The sequence below is a fragment of the Manihot esculenta genome, chromosome 5 (genome assembly GCF_001659605.2).
Source record: "Manihot esculenta cultivar AM560-2 chromosome 5, M.esculenta_v8, whole genome shotgun sequence".
Lineage (NCBI taxonomy): Eukaryota > Viridiplantae > Streptophyta > Magnoliopsida > Malpighiales > Euphorbiaceae > Manihot > Manihot esculenta.
The window spans coordinates 5243604-5261725 of record NC_035165.2 but is presented as its reverse complement, the minus strand read 5'-3'; the positions used below and the strand labels follow the sequence as shown (position 1 = coordinate 5261725).

Sequence of the window (18122 nt, the reverse complement as noted above, 5' to 3'; positions counted from 1 at the left end):
CGTAAAATTTGAATTTTTTAATCAATAAATTTAATTATAATAATTAAAGATTAAATATTAATATAATTTTAAAAACTATGGCAAAATGAATAAAAAGGTAAGAGGGACTAAATAATCTAATTTTCAAAATATAATGATCAAAAGTGATAAAATGTAATGGTTAAAGAGTAAATTCTACACTTGTCATTTCATCCTATGATTTTTACAATTATTAATGCTTTAGCCTTATTAAAGATCATCTAGCTAAATTAAAATTGATGTAATTTTTCAAATACAAGAACTAAGCTGCTGATCTGATCAAAAACAGATTTAACAGAATTTTGACAAGTGAAATTTCTTTTTGTTGCCATGTGTCAATCAATACAACTGATATACTCTTGCCTTTATATCCTTTCATTTAATAATGTATTTCTCAATCAGCCCTTTCAATTTCCTTTTGCATTCAATTCCTTTTCATTTACAACAAACTCCCACCCCTTTCTGTTTACATAAATTACACTCTCAATAAGCCCTTTTAATATATATAAAATTTGTAATTTCATACTTCATAAAACTTATTAGAGTTATTTATTATACAACACTCCTTCCACTATTGATTGACACATGGCAACAAAAAGAAATTTCACTTGTAAAATTGCATTTTCACAAACGTATCAAATGCTTAAAAATGCTATTTCCAATAACATTTTCGAATTCTTCTGAAAATACCATTTCAAGTGTCGTTTTCATCAGTATTTTCTCTTCTTTTTTTTTTTTCCTTTTTTATTCAGTTCTTACGTTCATTGAGAAAACATCAATAATAATGACGTTTTATTACTTGTACTTGGTCTTTAAGTAGTTTCAAAATTCACATCCACTTTTTTAATTAGTTTTTCTTTCATTTTATTTAAATAATTGATCCTAATTGTTATACATAAACGTAATTTTATCTCGGCAAAATATGTAACAGGAAAATCATAATGACAAGCCACTTAATTGCTTTTGAAAGGCATCTGCAAAATGCCATGTTTAAGAAACAATACATGTAGAGAAGCAGAAAATCATTTAATGCAACATCTAAAAATAGAACCCTTTTCTTTTTAAAATTTAAACTGGTAACCAATCGAGTCATTTGTTCATGGAATCTGCAATTTACATCTCAACAACTTTTTAAAGCTTAACAAAGGTTCACAGTTACTCTGCTCGTGTAAAAGTTCAGAATCACAATCACAAAATATTTCTTTCCTCTTCTCACTTTCCTGCTTTTATGACAGAAATTTCAGCAAAATAATCATGACGCAAAATCTAAATTTTCCTTAACTCACTTTCAAATAGTAGCATTCAAATGATCAAAGCTCCTACAGAATGGCAGCCCAACATACACACCTCCCACTTCTTGGAAGATATTTAGACAATCCCGCAGCAGCTTTAGATCTAACAGGCAAGCATCAATTCATGTCCTGTAACTGTACCCCCAAAAAAAAAACCAACTTGATTGATCTTCAAGTCAGAATATCAGTAGTTAGGAAAAAAATTAGCAGGTCTCCTGCTAATTGCCTAGGTTTTGAAGGGAGGCCCTAATATGTAGAATGCTACCTATATATGGTTATTATATCTAAAACATGTAATTTCAACAACTTTTAATATATGGCATATCTTTTAAGAAAGAAAAGGAATTCATAAACAGAAATCTTTATGGTTTGCAACTTTACTCGAGACATTAATTTTGGGATGTTCTTTTGAACCTCTAATTGCCAGTGAGAATTTATTATTCTTATGCGAATCCATTGGCAATACAGCTTGCCGGAAACCAAGTCTTCGCTTCTGCATATATAATAGACAAATAACAAAATAGCTAAGGTATTGGCATGATACACTTTCTTATCTATTGTTTTAAGACTGATCAAATTACCAATTTGTGATTTGTCTACTACTTAACCTTTTTTTAGAAAAAAAGACTTATTGAAGGTGCAATAGATTGATTTCAAATAATTCAAGGGTTTAAATATACATTTAACCCTTATAGGACTAGTCATTTTAGTCCCTAAGGTGATAAATCAGAAATTCTTCATTGAATGAGTTCTTAATATTTTAAATTAAACAATAATCTGATTCTAAAACAAAGACAAGCATAAGGAAGTTACAAGAGTGATGAAAAATCAGATGCAGGAAGTAAAAGAGAAATTCACAGCATTGGATGTCATTATAGATATCCTCAATCGAGAAACAGACTGAAGGATCCCCAGTCCCCAACCATATGGCTATTACTTTTTAGTACAAATTCAGTAAGGCCAAGTACTACTTGCTCCAATCTCGGGCTACGATTAGAATATTAATTAAGTTTGGAAGTTTCTATACAACTTTAACTATTACAAGTAAACTTACTTTTCCTTCAATATCTCTGTTAATTGAATTAACAAATTATGATCTAATGTTGAAAGGAACAAACTATAAACAAAATATATTAAAGTTCACTTTGTTAATTGGTTCAAGGTTGTGGTAGGACATAAGCAGGCCTGAACATGGAGTAGAAACTTATTACTATTTCAGCAGTACTATACGCATCAACAATGCATTCTGAAGAAGCTAAGAGCAGATTTATAAGTTGCCCACGAGATACAACTCAATATGGGGAAGAATACAAGGTGAAGCGCCCCCTAGTATCTTTCACTTATATTGCAATGGTCGAATCCAAGGGGTTCTGAAGTTATCTACTAGTCATTCCATGTAACAATCCTACATGGAATAGTAGGAATCTCATATAATTTCTCGTTCAGTATGTGAAACAGCCACTTCAAGCAGAAAATGGGAATGAGTAAAATCTGAACCAGCCGTATGAAAAACATATTGAATAAGTAAAACTACCGCCAAGCATAGTTAGTCGGAAAATTATAGACCCACATTCCTTGGGTAATGGGCAAAACTAGTCAATGACATGAGGAAACATTTAGAAAGAATCAAATTCTGGACTTAAAACTTACGTAACCTGGAAAAAATATGGAAACCCAGGATATTAAAGGAAAGAAGTAGCAGGAAATAAGCACACATGCCCAGGGAACCAAATGAGACCATATAATACTGGGAAGTCACAAGAAAAATACATTTATGTAGTGAAATTAAAATCCAACAACAACATCTTGAAGAAATAAAACAAGTGAATTTGAGAAGCAAAAAGACAACAACAACAAAATGCAATGATATAATTTTCCTAATTTCTTCCTAAAACAACTCTAATTCAAACAGTAAAAATGAGAAAAGGGGAGAAAATACCTTGAAATTTAAAGATTACAAATCGAAGCCCTTCAAATACTCGGGGTCACGTTTAGCCCTCTCCTGAAACTTCTTAAACCATCGGTCCAAAATATCCATAGGAACAATCAACCTGCTCCCATCAACTCCACAAAATGACTGCATATAATTAAACAAATTCTCCCCGACTTTCATAGCAAGTCTTTCGATCCTTTTCTCCGCGGCAACATCTAACGACGGCAGTGAAGCCAAGTCCTCGACAGAAACCCCTATTTTAGCAGACAGTGGGGCAGCATCCGGTGCCGTAAGCTGCAACTGTCCACCAGGCTCAGGCCAATTGAGAGAGAGGACGGCAGAGGGACGTGCTAGAGTGACAGCGCCACAGAATTGAAAAGGAGAACCAGGAGCCTGAATGTATACAGCTAGGGCTTTGTCGGGGGGAAGAGTGAAATTGTTTAAGAGGAATATGCAGACTTCGCGGATTTGATCGTAGGCCTCACCTGCGCAAGTTAGAACAAAGCAACAGTAAGGTGACAGCAATTTTTTAATACAACATGGAAAGAGAGAAAGGGAAGGCTTACCTACGAAAGTGTTCATGTCGAGTATCCAATGGAAGGTGTCGATTTGGGAGAAGGAGGAAATGTCCATAGGGAAGCTCCGATTGGGGAAGACTACACCGAACATGATTCTTCTAGAAAGGAAGAGCAAGTGCTTCAGAAGTTCGGTCTATGCTGGTAAACGGCTTTCGTTTGGGACAAGTGATGATGATAGTGATTAATGGAGAGTGTAGTGAAACGGTAGAAGGTTCGAAGACGAAGGAAATGGAACGGGGAAGAGTCTAGTAATGTCTAGAAAGCTTTGGGTTGAGCCAGGTTCAGGACTGCAGGTTCAACGTTTGTCCTCCTTTTCCAGTTTCCCCGATTTGTAGCTGTGGGCTCCAAGCCCAGTGCTATGGACTCTGGATTAATAAATTATTGATGTAACTTGAGTGTTAAATAAATTTCACCAGAGGCATTTTGGTAGATGGCTGATTTTTTTTTTTTTTTTTTATTTTGCAAGTTCAACTGTAACAACTAAATTCTTCACCATTATGGTTAAAAATAAATTGAAAATTTTCACATAAAATATTAATCATCATTTTTTTTCTCATGGATTATTTCACTTTCATAGAATGTGTGAGAAAAGTAATATTATGATGATACTATAAAACACCTTTAATTTTTTTAATTTTTAATCTTATATTGCGACATTGGCATGTGTTTATTACATTGAAAAAAAAAAAAGAAATTTTATGTAATATTTTTAAAAAATAATAGATTTTACGGTAATAAATTTCATATGACAGTGCTATTATAAATGACCAGATCTTTTATAATAACGTGATGGTGTTTTTTTCACATATTTCATTGGTGAAAAATACAAATCAAAATTTTAAATTTTAAATTATTTATCTAGAGATTAAACATAATTTATTCACATTTTTATTATTATTATTAATACTAAATTATATTTTTTTAGCTAATTTTATATTTTTATAATATTTTATAGAAAAAAAAAATAAAGAATAGAAAATTAGTGAAAAATGATTTTAAATGCATGAAAAAATTATTTGACCGAAACAAACCTTTAAAAATGGCTAAGAAAGCTATACTTGAAGCAAGCTAAAAATCAAGATTTTGATGTGCCAGAAGCGATTTGCCTAAATTACTGAGCAAATCGATTATCGCGGAACAGAGAAGAAAAAATAGGTACAGACTAGCGATTAGGGCAAATATCACCATAGGACAGAAAATGTCAAAATGGCGGAAAATACCAGAATTCAAATTCAAATTTCAAGAGTTTTCTTTCATCTTAAACAGGCCAAAACTCATTTAAAATACATCAAAGACTGCAAAAAAAATTCATTCATTCGAAAAAATCTATTTATGAAAAAATACAATTAAAAGAATAATCAAAGACTAAATCAAAAGGGAATTTCATCTCATAAAGGACTGATTTAGTATTTATTTCATCTATTAAAAGATAGCAACCACCAGCAGCAGATCATTATCAATTCGGAGAGTCTCAACAGCACTGAACCAAACTTTTTTTCTTATTTCTTTTCTCTTTGTATATTTTTTGCCCACCATGAGTGGCTAAATTCACTTTCTTCTAGTTGAAGGTGGTGAAATTTCAATTTAATTGTGAATTGGGAGATCTGAAACTCAATTATTAATCTTCTATTTTTCAGTATTTATGCAATTTTATTTTTTATGTCATTATTACCTTATATAGAATCAATAGGACCCGTTACTTTTAATTGCAAAATAATATATTGTTAGTTTAAATGATTTAAGTCCATAATTGCTTAGATTATTCAAATACAAGTAACAATTGGTATAACAACTAAGAGGTTACATGATCTAACTAAACCACGCAGCGGTACGCTAAATTAGAATTAGATTTCTCTATTTATTCAAGCATTTAAGAGTTAAAAAGTAAAAACTCCTAAGGACATTTTTTTGCGACTTGTTAATTAGTATTTGATTAGCTCTAAAGAGAGATTTGATTGTTTGAAAGTTTTTCACAATATAAACTAATTTATTGAAACAGATAGAAAAATCAAAATATCAATGATCAATTACCCAACTGAAATGGATTCTATACTTCAATTAAAGTCTTTTTATCATTAATTTACTCATCTTTTAATCATTACTTTCTTATACTACTTTAATTTTAATTTCAGTTCATTCTCGTCAAAAACCACCCCATTTGTTATTAATTTGTCTAAATTATTATTAGAGAAGCTATTTGTCCAAATCATTGTTAGAAAAGTTTTTTCGTGTTAAATCTCTATAGATTCGATCCTATTTATGTTGATTATTAATGAATTATTTTTTATGATTTTGATAACCTCTATTGCCCGGCTATGCCGAGCGAGCTTTTAATTCACTTTCTAAATCATGTTTTCTCTTGCAACGCGAGACGCCCCTTGTCACAAGATAGCAAGAAAATGCCTACTCCCCAAACTCTGCTCACAATGGAGCACACTCACCTGCAAATTTAGCCCCAGCAATACTCACCTCAAACTGAACCGTATCACCTCATCTCCGAACTGGCACTGATCACCCAGGTATCTTCGATCAAATTGAAATCGGACTAAACCTCCAATTACAGACCACAACTACTCTTTAAACAAAAATATCAACTATTGAATTTGATTAAACCGGATCAAACCTAAATCAAGAGGGACCTACAGTCCAATCCCGGTTTTCCTGAATTCTTAACTAGGACCATAGATTCTGGCCTAATGGCCATCCCTGCCTGCAACATATGTCCTGAACTTGGAAACACTAATTTTCCAGTAGTCTTCACATCTTCCTATTGTCATAACACTTCGTACAAGTATTAACAAAAGTAAGCAAAACGATCAAGATCAAAACCCTATCTCCCACTGCAAAGCTCCGAAAAGCTAAAAGCCGTCAAACAATAACACTCAGAAAGATTAGAAAAAGTTCAATATACCTTCAGTTATATTAAGGGTTCACCATTTAATGCCTTGTACATAACTTGATATCCAGTTACAAATCATGTCATCAGCTGTTCTTAATCTATCAGATAATTGAAGAACATAAACAATTCAGCGCCCGCAAGTTTCTGGCTGTGTCAAGTAAAAGAAGCTGACCGTCACCATGCAATAAATCTTGATTTGGCTTTAGCGTTGGGTTCAAATTGTAAAGAGACACAATAATCAGTAGAATGCTACCTAGTTTATTCCCACATGTTCTCATCTCAGAAAATCATTTTTATTTGATGATAAGCCCATAACTCAGAAAACTCTTCCACAACAATTTCAAGCTTAGTCAGATATTCTTGTATAAAAACAAATCTTAAAGTAACTGCAAAAGAAAAAGTCATATTTACTCCAGATTCAAAGCGATGTTGCTAATGTCAAAAGTAAATGATAAACATGTCCAAGGGAATATCATCTCAACTTCCTCCTAGTTGAGTTGATAAAAGATGAACTAGGTCAAAATAAAGACTAATGCAGTTGCTTCTGAAATTTCAGGTCCCGAAGCTGTTCTTCTATAGGGCAGAGGCTCCTTATTGGCATTTATTAACATACAAATGCCCCTGCAAACTCAATTTCTACCTCAAGCTTTGATTTGGTAGGATAAAGGGGAGGCTATGTGGAGGATTACATATGGAAATTGGATTCAAGAGTGGAATTTCAGCAGGAGAATTCTTTGACTTAGGCACTGTTTTGGGGTTGAGGATGGAAGGCTAAAAAGGGACTTCCTGGAAAAACACAATTTAGATCCTATTTAAAAGAAATGGTTTAGTTGCTATAAAATTGTATGACTAGAACAATGTCAAATTTAATTCTAAAATAATTTTAATACCCTCCAACTAAAATGTTTAATGATGTGCTTTCTTCAACAGAAATACACTCTCAGTCAGTTAAAGTGCTAGCATTGAGTTATATTAATAATCCAAGTCAACATAGGGATCAAATAAAGAAGCCATATTGCTTAATGTGTCCAAAGTTCATGTGGACTAATAATTTAAATGCCCATTGCTCGTAATTGGCATGCAAAAGTCTTAGTCAATAAAATTCCCGCAGTTTATGTTTTCGTTTTAGTCGTTTAATGTAGTTCTTAAACTAGAACACCGAAGGCTTTCTTGATAGGGGTGAACATTAGGTCCTGCTAAAGCGAGGCTAACAAAAATTTGTTTGCTTAAATTTTCTTTGGTGACGTGAAGAAACTCACATCTGCCAATCATCCTTTAATCCTAATTTTCTTGTTCTAGAAACCAAGCCTTAACATCTAAAAAATTGAAAGTATTCCTTGGTCATTCCAGGTCAATAGACCTGAGTTCTTAATCAACCTATGGAGATAACACCACTCAAACCGAATTCGCTATTCTACAAACAACGCCCTCAGTCTAAAAGACAATTCCTAATCATTATAGGTCAATGAGTTCTTAACGGATCCATGGAGATCACCCAAGTTCTGAAAGGTAAAGGCAATGCATTTAAGTAAATTATCTTTCATCAAGCCAAAGCTCGATGCAGAAGTAAGCAAACATAATTAAGTAAAAACCTGAAACGTTCTCAGACTTGAAAATTAGCACACCACAATTATATTAAAACTACGAACCAGTTGAAAAGGTACATAACACAGATATCGATATCATATGCAAGAAACACATAAGCACAGATACAATTACCAATTCAATACCAATCCCAATCACCGCAAAAATAAAATATCTAATAAAACAAGTGATAAAGCTGCTGCAATACCCATAAGAAGTGCCATCAATTGTACAGCGGCAAATCGGTCCAAGCCCCAGAGACATGCCCATTCTCACAAACATAGGCTCGAACAACTGGCTCACCATCGTCATGGTACCCGAAAAACCTCCTCAAACAAAAAGCAGAGTGCAGATCCCAGGTCTCCTTGCACCCACAAAAGGCGCAATTTAGATCAACCTTGCTCCTAATCCCATCATTTATCGTCCTCCAGACCCTTGACCGCTTAAAATTCTTGAAAATCCCCCTGAAAAGCATGTAATTCCGCTTCTCTTCGTTATGAATACAGCCAGGCCAATCACAAATGTACAAGCAATCCCCTCGAAAACGGCTCGCCAATAGCTTATTCCCTTGTTCTCGGCTCAAATTCCAGACCCCAGACGCCAAATGTGATCTCAAAGGTTTGCAGAGTTTCCTCCTCTTACTAACAGAGAAATGTCCACCCGCCTTAACAACAGCTTTATCGTCGTTAACCTCTCCACTCACAGCGGAGGCCCCATCTTGTGATTCAGAGGCATCGTACACGGTGTCGTAATAGAGGTCATCGAATAACGACCAAGAGCAATCGGAATTTCCAGAAGTAGGATCAGAAATGCTGGAAGAGGACGGTGGAGGCGGTAGCGTAGCTTTGAATTGAAAGGACGCGAGCTTATTGTAATTATCATCAGGGCCGAGCTCGCGTTCGAGGCCAAAATCAGAGTGTTCAAGAAGAACGCCGGCGTGGAGGAGGCCAGGGCAGCAGACAGCAAGCTTGTGGAGCGCCGACCAGCCTCCAGGAATCGAAGCGTCAGGAGCACCGAGGAGATCGGTGACAACGGAGGGAATTGTTTGGTTGCATTTAGCCTTCCAACAGAAGTTGCTGATGAGAGAGAGGAACTTGGTGCAGACACAAGCAAGGCGAGCCCAGTTGCGGGGGTCATCTTCGAGCTTGAAGAAGATGTTGAGAACGACGTCGTCGGACAGGATTGAGAAGACGGACACGGTGGTACTGGTATCCGGCATTTTTTCTTTTCTGTTTCTTTTGTTTCACCTTGCAAAGAAAGTGAAGGGTAGAAGAAAGGATGGGTTTTTTCAATTATGTACGGTTTGGTGAGAATGGAAATTAAGATTGAGTGGCTGTTCTGGATTTGTGAGAATCTGCTGGCGGATGCAGCAACTGCTTAATCACTTGAGTTACCATATACTCCCCCCAACGGACTCATTTTTACTTTTATATAATTTTAAAAAATAATCAAATAATAAACTCTATTCCGCTTCCTCCAATAATTTCTATCCATCATTTTTTTTATTATATTATAATTAATAAATTAAATTTTATTTAATTTTATATATTTTAAAATAATTTATATAATGATTATACAAAACACTTTAATAAAATTTAATATTTTTAAAATAAAAATAATAGGAAAGTTAATAAATTTTTTACTATATATAAAAAAATAAAATAAATAAAAATTATGAAATAAAAAGAGTATTTTTAATTTTTAAATAACATTGTTTTATTTAAAAATAAAAGAATTATTATAACATAAGTTTCTCTAAAAAAATGAAATAAATTTTAAAAACTAACCATCTTATGAAAATATATTAAATTGACAAAATTAATTCTACAAAATATATAAACATAATTTTTTTTGAAAATTATTATGATTAAATTATATTTAACCAATGGCATTGCATTAAATAGTTTAATTCTAGTAATATGAAATTATAACATTATTGAAAATATATATTATTCTACCATTCATAGATATACATTATTATCTTTATAATTTTTAGAGTTGTACTTTTTTATATTTATTGGAAATGACGTTACATTTTATTAATTTAATAATTTATCAAAAAGCAATTTTTTCACAAACATATGTATAATTTTATATAATAAATATATTATTATTTTTTGTTAAGATACGCAGTGATCGGATAAGGGAAAAATATATGACCTTTTCCCCTGTTTAGTTAACCAATGAAAAATTCTAACGGAAGGGAAAATAATGGCTATTTTAAATTGCATATTATCCCTCGAGAAAGTTGGCAACAAAAGTGGAAAAGTAAACAGTCAAATGGAAAATTATATAACCATTCTTTTTATTTTTATTCATATTTTCACCGTCACCATCAAGACCATACTCTATGATTATTTGCTATGACTAATTTAAGTAGCAAATTTGAGCATATTAAATAGATTGTTATTCAATTTTTTTAATTTATTGTATAAACATAATTTATAGGATAAGAATAAAATGATATTTTCACCTATTTTCTTTTTTTAATAAAAGAAAAATAAATTTATTTTTCTTTTCATTCACTTCTATTTTCTATTTATCCAAACATAGAGAGAAAAATAAAATTTATTTTTTGTTTCAATAAAGTGAATGTATTTTTTTGTTATAATTGATTTTAACAAAATAAATAGCATTTACCAAAAAGTTCAAAATAAAACATAAAATTATTATAATTTTTTTTTTATGACAACCATTTCTACGTATCCTATTATTAGATTGTTCATTAAATTACTTAAATTTATCTTTTTTAACCCGCACTCCCCTTTTGACATGATTTTCTTATGTAAGACGTTTTCTTTGGCACAGGAGAACAATTTGAAGACGAAACTGATAAGCAAATCCACAGGACCAAGTTTTGACGACTTCCTTTCTTTTATTTCAGAGTTTAGTTACTTGGCCCTAATCATTCCATCTTATTACAATCGGCAAGCAACCATTATTACTCCTAATATTATCATGTTCTCCACAAACTTGCCCGCATCCAGTTTTTGGTGGATTTATCGCCACCACTTGACGACACCTCCCCCTTTCAACTTCATGCCCGACAATCGGTGAAAGCATTCACGTGCGGGACTCTCGACTTTAGGCCTAGACACATGAATGGTGGGACTGGGGATATCACTTCCTATCTCATCTCGACGAGTCACAATTAAGACCGACCCCATAAGCTTCCTAATCGTCCTTGACGCGCATTCCCCTCTTATCAAATTAAACAGGGCTCCAGCGAACACATATTCCATTAACTTTCACCGACGAATCATGCTGCTCAACAAAAGCTCCCACGAACACGAACTGCCACCATTCACCAACACGTCCCACCAAACCAGCCTGCCAAATTAAAACTGAGCTCAAGTTGTTTAAAACTGGCCTCTTAAAATAAATTAGCATCAATCTACATTATAGTCACTTAAATCCATCAAAATAGAGTTCTCAGTTTGGACACAGAATCCACATCACGTCTAGAAAATGTGCAAGCCACAAGAATCCAACTGTCTTGCCCCCAAAAGAAAAAAAAAATATTGTTCTCAGAGTTTGATTGCCTTCAGCAATCAACAACTTCAACTATTTAACAGGGCAACTTAAGCATCACATGCTCATTCAAGTTTTCCCGACTCAGATGGATTCGCCAGTCACATTTCACCTGGTAAACAAATTTAAAACAAGTCAAAACTAGTAATAAATCCAGAAAAGAGAAAATCAAAGACATTCTCTACAAATTCTAGGCTATAAAACTAACAATGAAAGAACACAAAAGAATATAAGGAGAAATAAATGTGAACAAGATAGAGACCGGGATAAGCTCCTGCTCCTACTTCTGCTTCTGCTACCACTTGGGCTCCGGCTGACACTCCGCTTTTTTGGACTCTTGCTAGTCCGTTTCTGACGCTGCAGAATATATTACCAACAAAAATTATCATATATCGCATGCATAACATCCCCAGAGTCAAACAGTAGACAGCCCATTGAAAAGAGGAGAATGAGTTTATTCACAACCATGGCATGCTTGAATGAATTGGAATAAGTACCCTAAGTTGCATGTTATCAACAAATGCAACAGGAAATAGTTTCCTAATTCTAAATTGCATTCAAAAGCTATTCTGTTCAAGAAGAATCCAGTCCCTAATTCATTTTCACTTTCCAGACATTAAATTTTTTTTTCTTAACTCCATTAAAGTAGGTTCCATGACATTTGGAAATTCACATAAACCTATATAAGAAATGACTTACAACTGGAAGTGGAGATCTTGATCTTGAATGCGATCTGCAAAAGTTCCAGAAACAACCCAAATTTAAAATCCACACGTTCCTTTTAAGAACTCTCATCCAAGAGCCTTGATGCCTCTTCCACGTCAGAGTTACCAAATTCAAAAGGTATAAAAGACAGACATAAATCTTTAGCAATTAGAGAGAAAACAAGAAGGGGAAAGAAAGGCCCAGTGCATAAAATTCCACCCAAACAATATACCTAACTAGATGGAGAAGAAAACAAATCTCAACTAAAGAATTATAATAGGTTTCCAAGACACCATTGGACAGAAAGAAGCATGCTTCCCTACTGTACCACAAAATCCACAGTGAGTCCAGCTAGCAGGTCCTATTAGCTTGGCATCTGTTGGAGTAGAAAATGATAATGATATAGTTTCTACCGCACATTGCTGGTGACTTCCAGATCCACTAGCAGTTAGTTCACCAGAAATCCAGCTTTACTATGCAATCCATAATCTCCTTTGTTCCCAATCTAGCACCCATGGACATTTATAGAGCTAAATACATTAGATAAGAGACACCATGAAGGTTTCCAGAGCTGTCCATCTGAAAAACAGCATACCTCCACAACCCAAAAAGATGCAGGAACTGAACCATATCCAATCAAGATCCTATTATCCAATCCCCAGTTCGCTGCATGTATCAAACAAGGCAATTTTCATACAACAAAAAGAGAGAATAAAGATCTTTTGACAGTCCCAAATTGATTGTTTCAATTACCCCATTCATTGAAATTTAAAAAAAAAATTAAGGGAAGAATTTGACATGATAATCTCAGAAAGTAATTTGAACCTAAAATAATTCCAAGTCGTTATTATTAAAACAAAAGCAAATACCAATTTCAACCATTCAAATACAGGACATAATCTATGATAGTCATAAGGAAAATTGACTTGATGGCATTGATCCTAGCAACCACTAAGAGTATTCAAGCTGCATCGGGTTCAAACCAGACTTCAAATCACTAATCAATTGATAAAAAAGGAGCATCAGAAGATAATAAAGTCAAAACAAGACTAGAGAAAAAATAGAAGGATGTCTTGCTATCCAACCACTTGAAAAAACTGACTTAAAGCATATTTAGCATTAACTTCACATATCAGTAGTTGACTGCCTGTTGCTTAAAAAGGGTTTTACTCCAGCATTAGCAAACGGTCTGATTTGAACTTCCTCAGTATGCATAAACATATTGTTTGAATGTATAAATGCATGTACGAGTTAACTTTTTTAATTTTATAAATGATAATAGACTTGTTCTCTCTCTTTCTCTCTCTTTCATGTCTCAGATTCACCAAAAGCCAGTACAACAAAATAATCTTTACCTTGTTAGCCTTCTTTCACTCCAAATAAAGAGGATATCAGTGATCTATTAGGAGAACCTTCAAATCCCATTTCCACTTTCCAGGAATGGAGACCTCACAAGATTAACTCAACAAAAACGCATGCTATAAGAGGAGATGAGTTCAAATTTACAGATTGAAATTCTCATCTCTGTTCTGCGGAATGCGCAACAATTCCACAATACAGAAATATGTCAAACAAACATACATACAACAGAATATGGCAAGCATATCATCCAAATAAACAAAATAAAGAAGAGTAATGCCTCATCAAAGGAATCCTGAAATTAAGCAGACAAGAAAGAATACCTTGACAGAGAATGTGGCTTTGATCCAGAGCGGGACCGAGAAGCAGACCTTGATCTTGACCTAACAGGCGTGCGTCTTGACGACTTGGTTTTAGGTGATTTGCTGCACAAAATAACAAAATTGATAAAAAATAACAACTCTAACCAATTACTACTGAAAAGTGTAGAATAATACAAACCTCCTGCTCCGGCTAGAACTTCGGCCACGGCTGCGACTACCACTACGGCCTCTTGAATAAGAACGGCCACGACTGGGGCTCCTAGACAAGTCCCGCTTAGAATCATACTCCCTCACCTATAAGCCAAAATATTATTGAACAATGCAACAAATATACAAATATTAAGTACACACATATCAGTGCATGTACACATGCATATGTGTGTTTGCGCAAGAAAGAGGGAGAGAGAGATTCCAATCGTACACGAACATATGCCCGGGAAAATGCATTTCGAAACTCGGAGTCATCAAGTTTCTTGATCTGAAGAGAATATGTAAAATTATCAGGCCATGTAAAGTGAACAAAAGGTCAGTAAATCAGACAATAGAAAAGAGAAAAGAAACTTACTGCTGCCTTCATGTCTTCATAGTTTGTGTAATCCACAATCCCTGTGGTACCTAAAGCCAGCAATAAATGACAAGCACAAAATATTACTCCAGATATTTCCACTCCAATGAATCAATTAAAAAAATCCCCATCTTTGCATCAAAGACATTTGAAGCACGAGACTGTCAGTACTGCCCAATATTGAGTGGCATAATTCCAAAAGTATTAATTCTCAACTTGACTCATGTCCATCATAGTGCAAACAAAATATCACAAAGTGTCTAAATAAAAACTGTAAGTAGTAACAGTAGCACTAGGCATAGCCCATCTCAGGAAGAACTGTGCAAGCAAGAATCGAAGGATAAGAATATCACACAAAAATTTGAAAAAAAGAAATCCAGAACTAGATAAAATCCCAATATCAGTAAGACCGAGTATCTTACCGCTACCATCACGAAACACTTGAGAGAAGCAGACATCACCAGCACGCCGCATGTGATCCTGAAGAGAAATAGGCTTAGATACTGATCAACTTCAAATACAACTTTAAGAAATGTTGATTCAACATGCAGGTATCAGCAAGAACACAAAACTACAAACAGAATGAATAGATCACAAAAAGAAAGAAAGAAAAGGAAAAGGAAAAAAAAAAAAAAGAAGGGGGGAGAAATTTTTTCGCAGAAAAGTGGAAAAGGGAGTTCAGGACACCTTGAGGTCTTGCCACGAAGCAGACGAAGGTAACCCAGTGACCAAAACTGCACAAAAGATAATTTCAGGTTAAGTAACATATGATACATATGCTAATTTATGGCTACTCGTTAATAAAATGCTCAATGGTAAAATATGCATCACATTTACTACATACCACGATACTCAGAGCGCCTAGATACTCCTCGTCCCCGACCACCACTGTAACTACTATGGCGATCTGAGGATGAATGTCCACGCCCTCCATGTGCAAGCTCCACCTATATTATAAGCATGAAATATGAGATCCAAAAGAAGAGCACAGCTGACAGATAATCATACAATGCAAAGCATAACGCCATAAAATTAACTAACTCGTAATCGATGCCCATCAAAGTCATAGCCATCACGACCACGAATTGCATCTTCTGCATCCCGAGCCTCTTCAAACTGCAAAAACAATTAGTAGAAAGTTGAAGCACGCAAAATAATAGGAAGGAAGATGATGAATGAGCATTTGCTAGCTTACCTCAACAAATGCATAACCAGGGGGTCTTGGTGGGATCTTGAGATCAATGTGTGCTATGGGACCATACTGCAAATGGAAAGAGAATTTCAGAGATTCCAGAGGGACATTCATTACAACTTCAATTAAGTCCTACATAAATTATTACTATTTTCTTTCATGTCAAACCCTGCAACAGTTAGTCACAGACCAAAACTCTAAATATCAAGAAGTTTTCTTTAGTGATCTCACAGACAAGCTCCGACAAGTAACAATTAACACTCTTAAGTGCTAAAGACTATGACAATGGACAACAATTAAAACAACTCAATACAAGCACCTTCCATAAGAATTGCAGGATCATAAAAAATCCTTTGCTCCTCCTTCCAAGTCTATTATCAAGTGTTTCTGTGACTATACAATTACAGGTGAATGGATTTTGTCCACTTCTTAGTGGAAACTTCAACTGCTGTTCCAATACTTTACAATTAATATTTTGATTTTTCATCCCACACAAAGATATGGATCTCTTTAAAATAGCGTACAAACTAATTTTTACTTAACACATAAAAAACTTGTTAACCCCCATTCAATAGTAAGCTAATCCAACCAAAATGGATAGACACGCCATAAAAGAAAGAAACCCATCTGCTGATGGTGAAGAACCAATTATGAATTTCAAAAATGCAGGATTTAGATAGGGCATGATATCAGTTAGGCGTAGGGTTATTTATTTGGACACTTTCCTGCACCTCTCTGTATTTCTAATGGCACTAGACTGATAATAGTGCTATAGAACCCATCAACAAGGAAAAAGGAAAAAAAAAATTAAAGTATAGATTTGCATGCTTGGAATTGTAATTAACTCAAAAGAAACAATAAAAGGGCATATAATTGAAATAGCAAAATGCGTAATGTGGAAACTAGAAGCATATCACGTTCAAATTGAATTCAAAAAAAAATTAAAGTATAGATTTGCATGCTTGGAATTGTACATTAACTCAAAAGAAACAATAAAAGGGCATACAAATTCATAATTGAAATAGCAAAATGCGTAATGTGGAAACTAGAAGCATATCACGTTCAAATTGAATTCAAAAAGCACCGGAAACAGTATTACCTTGTAAAATAAATCCTCCACTTCTCTCTCGCGAATATCACCGGGCAGATTTCCAACATAGAGAGTTCTGCTCGCGCGGCTACTCATTCTCCCTGATATTTCACAGATAAGAGCCTTAAATTTAACAATCAAACCAGCGCTCATTATTTTCAAAACTTTATAGAAGAAAATAACTAAAATAGGAACTTATATCACGTATTTATGTATTCATTTATTTATTTATCATCAATCAACTAAACCTCAATACATTTAACAATTCCAACACATTTATGAGTTGAAAACAATGGAAGATGAGGGAAAACGTCACACTTTCCCTGCAATTTCCAGCAATCCAAACAAAGGTCGAATAACTGATCTTTAGGTTTGTCTGGAATGTAGATAAGAGCATACCTTTCGATGAAACAGAAGCTCCGCCAGAGGAGAAGAAAAACTTCGAAAGTTAGGGTTTTGAGATTGAGCGATAGCTTTTTTTTCTCTTTATCGAAGATTGAGCGATAGTTGGCGATACGCATATTGGTTAAGTAATATTATATGGTAAAGATATGGTGTTGCACCGCCTAGAAACTTTACGGTGCGCCCTCTTTGTAGTAGAGAAATCTAGTGGTCTAAAATCTTCGGATCTTTTTTGTAGTTAACTTATCTAGCGGGTCATCGATTTTGTAATGGGACCGCATTTACAATTTAGTCTCTGAGTATTGCTATTATTAACAAGTCAATTCTTGTATTTTTAAAAACTTATTAAAACATCCTTATCTTTTCTCTCCGTCAACAAAATAGTCCTTCTGTCTATTTTTGTCGTTGAAAATATAATAAATGACTAAATTACCCCTCATTATTTTCCTCCTCCTCCCTCTCTTCCTCCTTCTCCTCCTTCCTTTTCTTCTTCATCAATTCTTCCTCTTTCTTCTGCTTCTTCTTCTGCTTTTGCTTCTCCTTCTGCTTCTACTTCTTCTTTTGCTTCTTCTTCTTCTTCTTCTTCTTCTTCTTCTTCTTCTTCTTCTTCTTCTTCTTCTTCTTCTTTCTTTTGCTTCTTTTTATTCTTTT

General features: G+C 34.2%; 3 protein-coding genes across 14 annotated transcripts; all 3 read right to left on the bottom strand.

Moving 5' to 3' along the window:
- Window positions 1-1057: 1057 nt before the first annotated feature.
- On the bottom strand, window positions 1058-4143 carry LOC110615842 (protein OPI10 homolog). Of its 6 annotated transcripts, XR_002488105.2 has the most exons (4): window positions 3810-4142; window positions 3250-3728; window positions 1692-1803; window positions 1058-1445 (listed from the first exon to the last, which is right to left on the bottom strand). XR_002488105.2 is itself a non-coding variant. In XM_021758001.2 (3 exons), exons 1-2 carry the CDS (start codon window positions 3910-3912, stop codon window positions 3265-3267), a joined length of 567 nt encoding a protein of 188 aa, XP_021613693.1. In that variant the 5' UTR covers window positions 3913-4143; the 3' UTR covers window positions 1058-1479; window positions 3250-3264. The 6 variants fall into 6 exon arrangements, 5 of the variants coding, with proteins under 5 accessions (XP_021613693.1, XP_043812571.1, XP_043812570.1 ...); XM_021758001.2 differs by lacking the exon at window positions 1692-1803 and having other exon boundaries at window positions 1058-1479; window positions 3810-4143; XM_043956636.1 differs by lacking the exon at window positions 1692-1803 and having other exon boundaries at window positions 1058-1469; window positions 3810-4143.
- A 4183-nt stretch (window positions 4144-8326) lies between these two features.
- LOC110615841 (phytochrome A-associated F-box protein) lies at window positions 8327-9694 on the bottom strand. Its single transcript, XM_021757998.2, has one exon. It carries the CDS (start codon window positions 9521-9523, stop codon window positions 8528-8530), a length of 996 nt encoding a protein of 331 aa, XP_021613690.1. The 5' UTR covers window positions 9524-9694; the 3' UTR covers window positions 8327-8527.
- A 1965-nt stretch (window positions 9695-11659) lies between these two features.
- LOC110614767 (serine/arginine-rich-splicing factor SR34) lies at window positions 11660-17619 on the bottom strand. Of its 7 annotated transcripts, none has more exons than XR_002487837.2 (16): window positions 17469-17619; window positions 17079-17170; window positions 15983-16048; window positions 15829-15903; window positions 15632-15734; window positions 15475-15521; window positions 15210-15267; window positions 14788-14837; window positions 14644-14700; window positions 14401-14516; window positions 14223-14324; window positions 13136-13206; window positions 12954-13045; window positions 12535-12862; window positions 12098-12192; window positions 11660-11947 (listed from the first exon to the last, which is right to left on the bottom strand). XR_002487837.2 is itself a non-coding variant. In XM_021756422.2 (14 exons), the coding sequence occupies exons 2-14, from the start codon at window positions 17163-17165 to the stop codon at window positions 11944-11946; spliced, it is 894 nt and encodes a 297-aa protein (XP_021612114.1). In that variant the 5' UTR covers window positions 17166-17170; window positions 17469-17619; the 3' UTR covers window positions 11660-11943. The 7 variants fall into 7 exon arrangements, 1 of the variants encoding a protein (XP_021612114.1); XR_006350691.1 differs by having other exon boundaries at window positions 12959-13045; XR_006350692.1 differs by lacking the exon at window positions 11660-11947 and having other exon boundaries at window positions 12092-12192; window positions 12535-12568; window positions 12773-12862.
- Window positions 17620-18122: the final 503 nt, after the last annotated feature.